General features: G+C 42.2%; 1 protein-coding gene across 1 annotated transcript in view; it reads left to right on the forward strand.

The window, feature by feature from the left end:
* The window catches only part of st13 (ST13 Hsp70 interacting protein), a 47835-nt gene that overhangs the window by 17089 nt on the left and 16842 nt on the right, over window positions 1-13904 (forward strand). The window contains exons 3-7 of the mRNA XM_043679913.2: window positions 447-519; window positions 3919-3989; window positions 5082-5148; window positions 6355-6439; window positions 8786-8896. Coding sequence (XP_043535848.1) covers window positions 447-519; window positions 3919-3989; window positions 5082-5148; window positions 6355-6439; window positions 8786-8896 — 407 coding nt within the window. The remainder of the gene's footprint in view (window positions 1-446; window positions 520-3918; window positions 3990-5081; window positions 5149-6354; window positions 6440-8785; window positions 8897-13904) is intronic.

Here is a 13904-nt window from a genome sequence, read left to right on the forward strand (position 1 = left end):
CCGTGTAAAAACCCAACTGGTTCACTAATGGAAGGAAATCTGCCATCCTTATCTGCTCTGGCCTACCTGTGACTCCCTGTCCAATGTGATTGATTCTTGAATATTACTAATCTTGCTACATAACTGTTTTCTGATGTGTGCATTGCTGATAATACCCGCAACATGCTGATCTCTAATTGCCTTTGACCTCAGTGGCTTGGTAGGTCATCCCAGAAGAATGGGACTCAAACTCAGCTTCTAGTTCGTAGGTAGGGAAGCCAGCAATGTGCTCCAAGATCTTCCATTGTGTCTGCTTTACTCTGCACTAAATCTGTGAAGTACCTGGTATTGGTGCCAAAAGTCAGACATTCTATTCCTCAAGTGTGTCATAGCTTTCCTAGGTGTGCGTGTGTGTATCTGCAGTGTTGGCTGAGTAAAACAAACTAATATAATTTGCATTTCTTTAGAAAGCAAATACAGAAGAGAAGGCACCGGCTCCATCTCCAGAGCCATCTTCTGAGAGCGAAGAGAGTGAACTGGGTGAGTGCAGAGAATTGATAACTATCATAGTTGTTCTAATAAAACTTCTGGTAATGCATTTATTTTAAAAGGGCAAGTGGAGAAAAAGTAACAATCTAATTTCACAGAAAATGTTATTTGGGACTTGCATTATCTGGATATCTACTGTCTTGCAGAAGTGAATGTGATAAAGAATAGTGCTCAAAATACATAGGGGTGGCAGGCAGGTAGGTTCATCCCTGAAGTTGCCCAGGAAAATCATCTTGTGGGGCTGTTGTCATACGTGAGGAATAAGAGAATGATCAGGGAGAAGGTAGGGCTGATCAGGGATAGCGTGGAGTCTGATCAGATAGGGGAAGCCCTAAACGAGTATTTTGCTACAGTTTTCTTGAAGGAAAGGGACCTTGTTGTGAATGAGAACTTTGAGGAGCTGGGATACAGGTGTGACCAGATCAAGATTGATGAAGTTGATGTGCTGGAAATTTTGGAAAACAGTAAGATTGATAAGTCCCCAGGGCCAGACCAGATTTACCCTAGGCTGCTCCGGAAAGCAAGAAGGAAGGTTGCTAAGCCGCTGGCGAAGCTCATTGCCTCCTCCCTCTCCACGGGAGTCTTACCGGAGGGTTGGAAGGAGGCGAATGTTGTCCTCTTTTCAAGAAGGGTAATAGGGAAATCCCTGGCAATTACAGACCAGTCAATCTTGCGTCTGTGGTCAGCAAAGTTTTGGAAAGAATTCTGAGAGATAGGATTTATGACTATTTGGCAAAGCATAACGTGATTAAAGGCAGTCAGCATGGCTTTGTGAGGAACAGGTCATGCCTCACAAATCTTAGAGTTCTTTGCAGAGGTGACAAGACAAGTTGACTAAGGTCAGGCAGTGGATGTGGTGCATATGGACTTCAGCAAGGCATTTGATAAGGTTCCCCATGGTAGGCTCATTCATAAAGTCAGAAAGTATGGGATATAGGGAGATTTGGCTATCTGGATTCAGAATTTGTTGGCTGACAGAAGGCAAAGAGTGGTTGTAGATGGAAAATATTCTGCCTGGAAGTCAGTGTTGAGTGGGGTCCCACAGGGTCTGTTCTTGGGTCTCTGCTCTTTGTATGTTTTATAAATAACCTGGTTGAGGGGTGGGTTAGTAAATTTGCAGATGACACAAAGGTAAGAGGTGTCGACGATAGTATCAAAGGTATTGCAGGCTGCAGCGCGACATAGACAGGATGCAGAGCAGGGCTGAGAAATGGCAGATGGAGTTCAACCTGAATAAATGTGAAGTGAGCAGAGGTTGGTACATGTATGGAATGAGCTGCCAGAGGAAGTGGTGGAGGCTGGTACAATTGCAACATTTGAAAGGCATTTGGATGGGTATATGAATAGGAAGGGTTTGGAGGGATATGGGCAGGGTGCTGGCAGGTGGGACTAGATTGGGTTGGGATATCTGGTCGGCATGGACAGGTTGGACTGAAAGATCTATTTCCATGCTGTACATCTCTACAACACTCTGATGCAGTTTGGAAGGTCGAACTCGAATGCTGAATATAAAATTAAAGACAGGATTCTTGATAGTGTGGAGGAAAAGAGGGATCTGGGTGTGCAAGTACATAGATCCCTCAAAGTTGCCACCCAAGTGGATAGGGTTGTTAAGAATGCATATTGTGTTTTGGCTTTCATTAACAGGGTGATCAAGTTTAAGAGCCACGAGGGTTTGCTACAGCTCTATAAGTCCCTGGTGAGACCACACTTGGAATATTGTGTCCAGTTCTGGTCGCCCTACTATAGGAAAGATACAGAGGCTTTGGAGAGGGTGCAAAGAAGGTTTACCAGGATGCTGCCTGGACTGGAGAGTTTGCCTTATGAAGAAAGGTTGAAAAAGCTTGGTCTTTTCTCTCTGGAGAGAAGGAGGAAGAGAGGAGACTTGATCGCGGTATACAAGATAATAAGTGGAATAGATAGTCAATAGCCAGAGACGTTTCCCCAGGCAGGATTGACGGGTACGAGGGGTCGTAGTTTTAAGATATTACGGGAAAGATATCGAGGAGATGACAGAGATAGGTTCTTTACGCAGACAGTTGTGAATGCATGGAATGTGTTGCCAACGCGGTGATGGAAGCAGAGTCAATAGGGACATTTGAGTGACTGCAGGACATGCACTTGGAGAGCAGTGTCTTGAGGGGTGCGTAGGTTAAGTTATTATATTTTACATTAGGATTAAACCTCGGCACAACATTGTGGGCCAAAGGGCCTGTTCTGTGCTGTACTTTTCTATGTTCTATGAAAAGCCACCCCGATGAATAAACGGGAAGAAAATAGTGAGTTGCACCTCTTTTCAAAAATTGGCTGTCTCCTGTGTTTGTTGTTAATAGCCTCATGGTGAATCTATTAGGAGCAAAAGTGTCACTTCGACTCTTACTGCTTGTAGGTTCAAAGAAGATCAACCTGTAATTGGAGTAATGAGGTGAGTGGCAGCAGTCAACAAAGCCAGAGGAAGCAAGGGTGGAACAGGGATTTGAGACTCAGGAGTGAGCCTGGCATGGGAGGGTGAGGCTGCAGAATTAAGGTGAGGAACTCTAATTATGGGAAGAAGGGCTACAAAGGGCGAAGTATTACTGCAAAGGTTGGTGAGGGAGGAACTGGAAAGGGGAGAAACCACATGAAAACCTTTTGCAAAGGAACACACTCCTATTTGGGGTCAGGAAAATTAATTAATTCTTTGAATTATTGCAGTGTCTCTAGATTAAAGCTGCCAAGTTTAAGTGCTACTATAGGGGAGAAAATGTAAATGCAATTGTAATGAACACCAATGGCTTTCAGCAGTTTCTTTTTGTAAAGGTTAGTGGTATCGCATCAGTGTTTTGCATACTATGAATTCCTTGAGTTACAGTGATCATTTAGAGATAAACATGCAACAGTTTGGTGTGACTTCAGTCTGCTAGAAGCATGTTTAGGGTGTTGGCTTTTTGTCTGTGGAAATGTCTTTCTTTTTAAGTAATTGTTGCTAGCTTATGCCTAATGTCTTGTGCTAATTTAAATACTGTGTCCAGGATTTAAAGCCACTCCCCAAGGAAAAGATTAAGTTTAATGGATTGGTGATGATTAGTCCAGATATTGATGAATTTTCTTTTTCCTTCAAAAGAGTCCATGTCCTCCAAAAATTGACATGCATACAAATGGTGTTGTCATTAAGTGATTGCATCCCCAAATGAAGTGGTTTTGAAACTGAAAAAAGGAGCCCCTGCAAATCAAAAGTTTGCTATTGGGATCCCTTGAGCAGGTGGTGGTGGAAGGTATGCTATGAGCCCTGAAACGGAGCAGATTGGGACAGATGCAATTTAGTATAACAGTGAATCAGATCTCTTAAGACACATTGCACTCATTAGGTTTTTGATATGTTTTTATTAATGTGTGTGGTTTGTTCTTCAGAGATTGATAAGGAAGGTGTGATTGAGCCAGATGTTGAAGAACCCCAGGAAATGGGAGATGAAAGCATTGAGGTAAACAATTTTTTTTAGCATATTGTCCATACCTAAAGGCAATGAAATATATGCAAGAGTTCATCAATGACCTGTCCACATTTGAAATCTGCAAGCTTATTTTTGGGAAACATTATTGGGTTGTAATTAGAAATTCTGCATGATTTACAATTTCTACATTGTGGGCCAAGTATCCTTTGGCACATTGGGCAGAGAAGTAGACTGTCTCTTTTTAAAAAAAAAACTTTAAAGCATGTTGTGCTTTATAAAAGTTAAAATGAATCTACGCTGACTGCCCTTGATTAACTTGTGTATTTTCAAATGCTTGCTAATGTAGTATAATCTTGGTATGTATGCCAGAGGAATGAGGAGAGGATTAAGTTCTTTGTTCAAAATGAAGATGTGGAACTAGGAGTTGTCGAGTGACAAGGTGAATGTACAACCATAGTTCTTTGCAGCTATACACTTGCCTCATGGGAATAATTAGGTGTGTTGTCCCAGACATCTCACCGTTTCACTATCTGGTTTGTGCAGCTTTGAAGGAGATCTCTGGTTTTCCTCTTGAAGATAATTGTGCAACAAATAGTGAAGATAATTAGATTTGTGCCTGGGGAGTTGCTATACACTGCCAGTGGGTTCAGGCATCTATTGAAATAAAGCAATGCTAGGCCATATTTCCTTCAGTTGTCAAGTATTTGTACTTCAAAACATTATTTTCCATTCCCCCCCCCCCCCCTCAAATGTCCAAACACATTTTTTTGGTGCCTCTAATTCTCTTCCCTTGTTACAGATAGAAGTCTCTCTTGATTTCAGGAAGAAGTCAGCATCACCCTGACTTGTTTCTGTCTGTAGTTCCATGGGTGAGTTAGATTGCTGGGACTGTTTCTGTCTGCAGTTAAACTCCCGTTTGGACAATGATTGCACTGATTCCCCCCCCCCCCCCCCCCAGCCATCTGGAGGCTCACTTATTTGATCATTCTTCATGCTAGAAGGTGGACAGTAACCTTTCAGTTGTAGCAATCATAACTGTCAGTTCAAATAAGGTAGATCTTGTCTTTGCTGTACCTGACATTGTACAGTGGATCATCATTACCCAATGTTGTATTGCTTTAGGTTTCTGAGGAGCAAATGGATCAAGCCAATGAGAAGAAAATAGAAGCCATTAATGCATTGAGTGAAGGTAGGTATAAACTGAATCAAATATTTTTGAGGTAGGGAAGGGTTAATGCTCAGCATTTGGAGAGCTTGAAAGTTTTTTTTTGTTAATCGCCAATGTCATTAGTCATTAGAGTTTGAGGAGGAATTCTGAAATGCTGGAGATTCCAGAAGTAAGGCTTGTGGTGCCAGGACAAACAATTGGCTGCAATTTGTTCACTCAGAAGTTGATGACTTGTATTTCTTTGTCAAAGACTCCAATGGATGTTCATTCAGTGACCATAATGAAGACAGAGATGGCAAGATATTTAGGTATTAAGAGATTACAAGGCTGTTGGACGAAGATTTGAATTGATTTGGAATTTCAACTATAATCTAGTTATATAACAATGCAGGCTCAATATGATAGTTTACTGCTTTTTTAAAAAAAAAATTACCTGTTTGCAAGTAAATAGATTGTGTCCACTTAATCAGAAAAGAGCTCTGCTCGGTCAATCGTCAACCATCTCTTTTGTTAAGCTCAGATTATTCATCCTTTTCTACTGGGTATAACTTGAAGTTGTGGTATTGTATCTGGAGCATGTCCATATTTCTTAATGCTTCACATCCATAGCTGCTACGTGCTTTAATTCTCCCTCAGAGGAAAGATGTTCTTAAACTTGAAAGGGTTCAGAAAAGATGGATGTTGCCAGGACTGGTGGTTTGAGTTTTAGGGAGAGGCTGAATAGGCTGGGGCTATTTTCCCTGGAACATTGGAGGCTGAGGGGTGACCTTATAGAAGTTTATAAAATCATGACAGGTGTGGATAAGGTGAATAGCCAAGGTCTTTTTTTTTCCAGGGTAGGGGAGTCCAAAACTCAAGGGAATAGATTTAAGGTGAGGGGGGAAAAGATTTAAAAGGGACCGAAACGATAATGTTTTTGCGCAGAGGGTGGTGAATGTATGGAATGAGCTGCCAGAGGAGGTAGTGGAGGCTGGTACAGTTATAACATTTGAAAGACTTGGATGGGTACATGAATAGAAAGTGTTTAGAGGGAAATGGGACTAGATAAATTTAGGATATTTGGTCAGAATGGACAAGTTAGACCATGCTGTACAACTCTGATTCTATGCCTAATCTATTAGCAAACAAAATGTTGTTTATTTACAGGGATGGAACCCTCCTAGAGATTTCCAGTCCTTTGTTTATAAATCCTGTACTCTGTCTAAGCTTTTTGGTTTCTTGATACAGGGAACTTGGAAAAAGCCATTGGCCACTTTACAGAGGCCATTAAGTTGAACCCACGTCTGGCTGTTCTTTATGCTAAGCGAGCCAGGTAAGAATGCTGAAATGGAGCTTTGCAAATGGGCCAGTGGCTTACAGTAGAATTTTTGAATACAGGAATTCCAGATATCAGCCAGGGCAGTAATTTGAACAAGGCACCAAGCCGTAGTAGAGAGCAGGAATGATGCTTCCTTGTGCTCGCTTTAGAGGTGCATGTTAGAATCGTCACACCACAGCCCCTGTCCTGGAGGGCTGGATTTCCGACACTATAATGTTAGTCAAATGTCTGAAACGCTTAGAAGGAACATATAAATTCTGTAAGAAAGCTGACTTCAGGAACAAATGGAGAGATGCAACATCCAGAATTGAAAATTCAGGTTAGGGTTGACCTTCAGTACTTGCTCCTTTAACAAATGTAAGGAAACATTATCGATTGGCAGAGTTTATCTACAAATGTCCTTTTGTTTTGGGAGTCTATGTAAAATAGGATTTCCCTTTTTTTTGCCTTTATATCTTTGTGTATTTCTAGAATAAAATGCTGAGAAGTATCATCCTTGAAGTGTCCCTTTAAACACTGCAAGCTGGAGTAGGAGAAAGAATGTTTGAGATCCTATTTTTAAGGGATGGGTCTCTGGGCACTTCTCTGACATAAGTCTGAAGACTTTTGGTGGCATCATCCTAATGCCAATCTGTTGGGAAATGCTGTTATTGGCCATTATAAATTAATTACTAGATTTTGGGGAAAATGTTGAGTAAATGAATCTGAAATGAAAGTTAGAAGTACTGGCTATGCTCTCCAGCTACTCCAATATTCCTTGTGTGCAGTAATAGAAGAATTCATCTGAAAAGGAATTAAAATTTTAGTAGACTGAGTCTCTAATTTTCAGTTCGGTAGGTGGCTGGTTTGAGATACAGAATGACGCCACTCGCCCAGTTGCACTCCCATACTGGTCGAGGTCATCGTGACCTCCTCCTCAACCTCACTCCTCCTATGAGGCATGATGACCCTTCATTTAACCTCACCAACAGTCATCTCAGAGAGCAGCCTATGGTGCTCTGGGACTGTGGTGATTTTTATGTGCTTTGCTACCTCATCATCATCGAGCTAATCACTGGGCTATTAGCTGTCCTAACAGATATAGCCTGTATTTGTTCTTCTGATCCATTATTGGTGCTGTTTGGTAATGAATATGTCTCTGCGCTAGCCGCAATTGAATTGACCCATACATTTGGATTTTTGTGAACTGGCCACCAAGTGCATAATGGGGACCACAAATCATTGCTCCCTTTATTCCCAGATTCTTTTCCTTGCATTACCTCATCCGCTTCCATCTATAACCAAGGTTCGGATAGATTTGAGTAGATGCACTGTTATTCCACAAGTATTAACTGACCGTATGAACTTGATATGCCCGTGAGTAACTTATGTTTGCTACCCTGACACTGTTCAAGACTTTGGATGGAGCTTGACCCATGTGTTCTCCTTGTTTTGTGGAGTGTTCCACAGCTCTAATTTAAGAAGGTCTCTGAATAATTTCTAATGCTATTAATGAACAGGATTAGGCTATTAAGCTGATCAGTTGACTTCTGTTTTAATCTTTTTTTTTTCAATGTTTGAGCTTCCATGATGCTCTAGGGTAGAGAATTCCAAAGAGTTAAAAATATTCTTCTTAATTAGTCTTAAATAACCTAAATTGTTATCCTGAGATTATGCTCCCTCATTCTAAACTCGCCAACTAATTTCTGTTTCCTAACATCTTGATGGTACTGTGTGAACCTGCACATAGCGTACTGGCAAGAGACTGTGCCCCAACTCAGACACTGGTCTTATTTTCACTGATGCCCAACAGATTCTTCCCAGTAGATGTCACTAGATAGCAATCAGGACTTGGAATTTATTTCCATTTCACCTTGTAGCTTGGGGGCTCAGATCAGTTATAACATTCCTAATGCTGTCTTTGCTGGGATTGCCTCACTTGGCAGGGATTTGGCATTGATCATCTGAATATGTCCATGTGACCTTTTCCTGAGAGAAAGAGGATGCTGGAGAGACAAGGGTTGAAAAGTGTGATGCTGGAAAAGCACAGCAGGTCAGGCAGCATCTGATGAGCAGGAGAGTCGACATGATGAAGGGCTTATGCCCGAAGCATCAACTCTTCTGCTCCTCGGATGCTGCCTGACCTGCTGTGCTTTTCCAGCATCACACTTTTCGACGTGTCCCTTTCTCCCGTCAGACCACTAACATGATACTAAATATTTAGTGAAACAGTTAGCACAAGACAATATTTCCTATTTCAGACTGAATATTATCCTGTTCATGCTTTTTTGAAAAGCATGAGGTTACCTCTGTTTATTTTTTCTTATCCTGTAGTAAGCAGTGTTTTTTTTTTCTCTTCAGTGTGTATGTGAAAATGCAGAAACCCAATGCAGCCATTCGGGACTGTGACAAAGCCATCAGCATCAATCCTGACTCAGCACAGCCTTACAAATGGAGGGGGAAGGCACATAGGTGAGGACAAGAACATGGTGTTATTGCAATGAACTTTAAAGATAGAAGCTTGTTTTTTAAAAAAAACAAGCAAAAAGGGTTGAGTGCTGTAGGCATTTAAGTGTTTTACAGCGAAGAGGAGCCCCTTATTAAATGTTATCCAGTGTCCTTCCAGAATATTATTTTAAAATGTACCCTTTTTCCTGTCCCTGTTCTGCATGATTGCTGTATGGAGTTAGACTTGCAGCTTTCGTCCCTACCTTTAGGAGCAATGTTTGAGGCAGAGAGTATTGGTGAGTGTTTGAACATTAAGCAGAGTTGCCCAGTGCCCACTTCACGTTAATCATCAAGTCCTGTCCTGATTGCAGGCTTGGATTAAGATCCATCATGACAATAATGAAAGATCTTAATCCAGGCCAACAATCTGACAATTCCTCCTTGTTTGAACTCAGGGTGATGAGAAAATTTTGAGTTGTTTGGTAAGGTTACCATCAGTTACATGATTTAGTACCTGCAAGGTTCTGCTGCCAGTAGGATAAGATTGAGTTTTGAATTACTTGCTGGCTCAGGACTTCCTCTCTATATGTTTTCTTTCTACCTCTCGTATGCATTTCCTTTTGGGGGAGGCTGCTCCATTTTTATTAGTTTATGCCATGTGTGTGGCATTCATGTATGAGTCTTTCCCAGACTTAGACTTAGGTGACACTTGAGCTCCTAAATAAGCTACTGTTGGATCAACAGTGGCTTCCAAAGGCAGTTTCAGTGAAAATAGTTAAGCGTCTTATTTGGACAATGTGTGATCATGTACTACTGAGTTAAGTGAACTTATCCAGTACTGACAGTTTTTGATAATGACTGAAACTTCAGTCTTGAGGTGGGACTGGAGGGCTAGTGCGTACGTTATTTTGGTTTCCTTTGTGATGACTGTAAGGCTGAAGTTGTTACATACATTGGCAAACAAAGCCATGCTACATTGCCTGTCCAGCTCTAAGCTGTCCACTAGTCATTGACAAATAACTTGTAAAATTTTCTTTGGAGACTTAGTCTTTATATGAAGTCATTTCAGATTGAGCAGCTTCCTCTGTTACGCCATATGCAATTTTGGTGTGAGGATCATCATGGAAGGCATCAGAGAGCGTGGTGGAGAAAAACATGATCAGAGTTGGTGCTAGTATGCAGCCCTGTTTAACTCTGTTAATAGCTGGGAATGGGTCAGAAGACTCACCATCCCCCAAGGTATATAAACCATGAATTTATTGTTATGCATTTCTGAGGGAAGCTGATCCCCTTCCAGTGCCCCTCAAGGACTGTGTCAACCATCTTAGTCCAGTCAACAAAAGACTACATGTTCTGCTCTTGCTTTCTGCTGGAGCTGTCAACTGCAAACACCATATTTTCTAAAACTTTCTCAAACCTTTTCTAAAATGCAAAGTCTGTCTCACAGCTGATCCTAATTGAGATGCCATACCAGGTGGTTTGGAAGGATTCTGTCTAAAGTGGGCAGGTGTGAGGTTTCATGACAGTTGTCCCAAGATTTCCGTTCCACCTATTTGGAAGGGAAGTTTTTGTATTCTTCCAGGATGGTTGCTTTCTCAGACGGAAAGTGAGCTTCTTGAGCAGGCATGACCTCTGGCCATGTAGAACTCAGTTGGGTTAGCGTCACCTGTTTTCTTAATTCTTTGTCATGGGATGTGGACATGACTGACTTTTGTTATCCATCAATATCTGCCCTTGAATGGAGCAGATGGTTGGGCCATTGCAGAGGGGAGTTGAGAATGAACCACATTAGTTATTTTCTTGCCTCAACATTAGTAAGCCAGATGGGCTTTTACAACAACCATTGATAGTTTCATGGTTGCTGTTGCTGAAACCAGCATGCAATCTTGATTTTATGAATTTAATTGAAATTTTATTATGTGCCATTATGAAACTTGAGCCCATATCCCCAGAACATTGATTAGCCTGGAACTCTGAATTACTAGTCGAGGAATATTGCCACTATGCCACAGAAAATGAATAAAGCTGCTGTAGCTTTGCTGCAAGACAAGAGTTTGACTGCATTTGCTATTTCTAATGTGTGAAAGGATCACGAGAGATCAGTTGATAGCAACATGTAGTGGTTTATTTCTTCATTAGGTTGATTTGAGGATATGGGGTCAAGAGTGTGGTGCTGAAACAGCACAGGAGGTCAGGCAGCATCCGAGGAGCAGGAGAGTCGATGTTTTGGGCGTAAACCCTTCATCAGGAATGAGGCTTGTGGGCCGGGGGGGGGGATGAGCGATAAATAGGAGGGGGGTGGGGCTGGGGGGGAAGGTAGCTGAGAATGCAGTAAATAGATGAAGGTGAGGGAGAGGAGGGTGGAGCACATATATGGGAAAGGTGATGGACACGTCAGGAGGGCGGTGCGAGTTGGAGGCTTGAGACTGGGATAAAGTGGGGGGAGGGGAAATGAGGAAACTGGTGAAATCCACCTTAATCCTGTGTAGTTGCAGGGTCCCAAAGCGGAAGATGAGGCGTAATTCGTCCAGTCGTCAGGTGGTAAAGGTTTGGTGATGGTCGAGTGGGAGGTGGAGTTGAAGTGTTCAGCCACAGGGTGATGGGGTTGCTTAGCGCAGGTGTCCCAGAGATGTTCTCTGAAACTATCTGCAAGTTGGCGTCCTATCTCCCTGATGTTGAGGAGACCACATCGGGTGCAACGGATACAGTAGATGACTGGTGGAAATACAGGTAACTTTCTGTCGGATGTGGAAGGATCCGTTGGGGCGTTGGACGATGGTGAGAGGGTGCAGGTTTTTCACTTTCTGCGGGTGGCAGGGGAAAGTGCTGGGAGTGGGGTGTGTGGATCTGACGAGGGAATCGCAGAGGGAATGGTCTCCCAGAAATGCTAATAGGGATGAGGAGGGAAATATATCCCGAGTGGTGAGGTCTATTTGTAGGTGGTGGAAGTGGCTGAGATTGATGCAATGTATACGGTGGTTGATAGGTTGGAAGGTGAGGACCAGGAGGGTTTCTGTCCTTGTTGCATTGGGAGGAGTGGGGTTCAAGGGCAGAGGTACGGGAAATAGAGGAGGTGCATTGGAGGGCATCGTTGATCATGTGGGAGGGGAACTTGCGGTCTTTGAAGAAGACAGCCACCTGAGATTTTCTATGGTGGAGTTGGTCATCCTAGGAACAGATGAGGTGGAGGAGTTGGAAATAAGGGATGGCATTTTTACAGGAGACAGGGTGGGAGGATGTGGAGTCCAGGTAGCTGTGAGAGTTGGTGAGTTTGTAGTAGTAGTTGTCCCTGGTTGCTGGTGTTGGAGATGGAGAGGTCCAGGAAGGGAAGGGAGGTGTCTGAGATGGTTCAGGTGAATTTGAGGTCAGGATGAAAGGTGTTAGTGAAGATGAGAAACTGTTCAACCTCCTCGTGGGAGCATGAGGTAGTGCTGATACAGTCATCGATGTATTGGAGGAAAAGGTGGGGAATGGTGTCTGTGTAACTGGGGAAGATGGACTGTTTCACATACCTGACAGAGGCATAGCTGGTAACCATGACTATCCCTTTGGTTTAGAGGAAGTGGGAGGATTGGAAGGAGATGTTGTTAAGGGCGAGGACTAGTTCAGCCAGGCAGATGAGGGTGTCATTGGAAGGGTACAGGTTGGGATGGCATGAGAGGAAGAAATGGAGGGCTTGGAGACCTTCTTCATGGCGGATAGATGTATGCTGAGAATGCAGTAGGTGGATGAAGGTGGGGGAGAAGGTGATTTGTCGGGGAGGAGGGAGGAGCGAATAGATGGGAAAGACTGTCGACAGCTGAGATTTGAGGATATGCTTGAAAAAGTCCCGCAAGCACTCACTCTTGTCGTAAGTCCCGCAATGTAAGCAAATTTCCGTTAGTCGGCTGTCTGACATGCTAATTTATAACCATGATTCAGAGAATGCTGACTTAGTTAAGATTTAAACCCCTTCACAAAAATAGACTGACCCCCAAATGCTGCTAGTTTAAAATGGAAATTCTGTGACGATACAAAATTAGACTACATTGTAGACAGTAAATAGTATAAAATTGCCAAGAGATATTGATGGACTAAGTCAATGGGCAAAACTGTGACAAACTGATTTCAGTGTAAGCAAATATGATTATCTTTTTTGGACTGTAAAAGGGTAGATCAAAATACTTTCCAAATGGAATGTCGAAAGAGACTTGGAAGTTCAGAACTGTTGGGAACAGGTACAGAAAATAATCAAGAAGGCTAAGGGAATGCAGGCCTTTACATCTAGAGGATTAGTGGTTAAGGATGCAAATGTTATGCTACAGCTACACACACAACCCTGGTTAGACTCCAGTTGGAATACCGTGAGCAGATCAGAAGAATGTTTTGACCTTGGAGAGAGTACAGCATAGGTGACAAGAATGATATCTGGATTTCAGGGGTTAAATTGTAAGGAGACATTATACATAGTAAGCCTATTTTAATGTTTATTGAAAGTTAAGGGGTCATCTGATTGAAGTCTTCAAGAAATTAACAGGAAAAGATATGGTAGATAAAGATAAATCATTTCCACTGGTTGGAGATTCTCGAACTTAGAGGGAGCGTAGTCTGGGAATTAGGACCAGGCTATTAAGGATTGATGTTAAGAAGCACTTCTACCTGCACAGAGTAGTGAATGTTTTGGAACTCTTTTCTGCAAAGTGGTTGATGTTGAATCAGTTCGTATTTTTAAATCTGAGATAGACACGTTTTTGTTAAGTAATTATATGAAGGGATATGAGCCAAAGGCAAGTATATAGAGTTAGACCACAAATCGGCCATGATCTCTCTGAATGGCAGTGGCTTAAGGGACTAATGGCCTATTTCTGTTTACATGTTATTGATATGAATAAATTAGACACCTTTCATCTCAGTCCTTTAAATGTTTTGATAATGATTGTGTTTGGCTAATAATGGTTTGTTATTGAAGTAAGCCCTGTAAAGGTGAGGTTTCTTCTGTGATGGCTTCTCAGTTGCTTTAGTATTTTCATTGAACCAATCTTGAAGATTAAGA

This window comes from Chiloscyllium plagiosum, unplaced genomic scaffold (assembly GCF_037043375.1).
Source record: "Chiloscyllium plagiosum isolate Xiang-an unplaced genomic scaffold, Cpla_swu_hap1 HiC_scaffold_33, whole genome shotgun sequence".
In the NCBI taxonomy this organism is placed as follows: Eukaryota; Metazoa; Chordata; class Chondrichthyes; order Orectolobiformes; family Hemiscylliidae; genus Chiloscyllium; species Chiloscyllium plagiosum.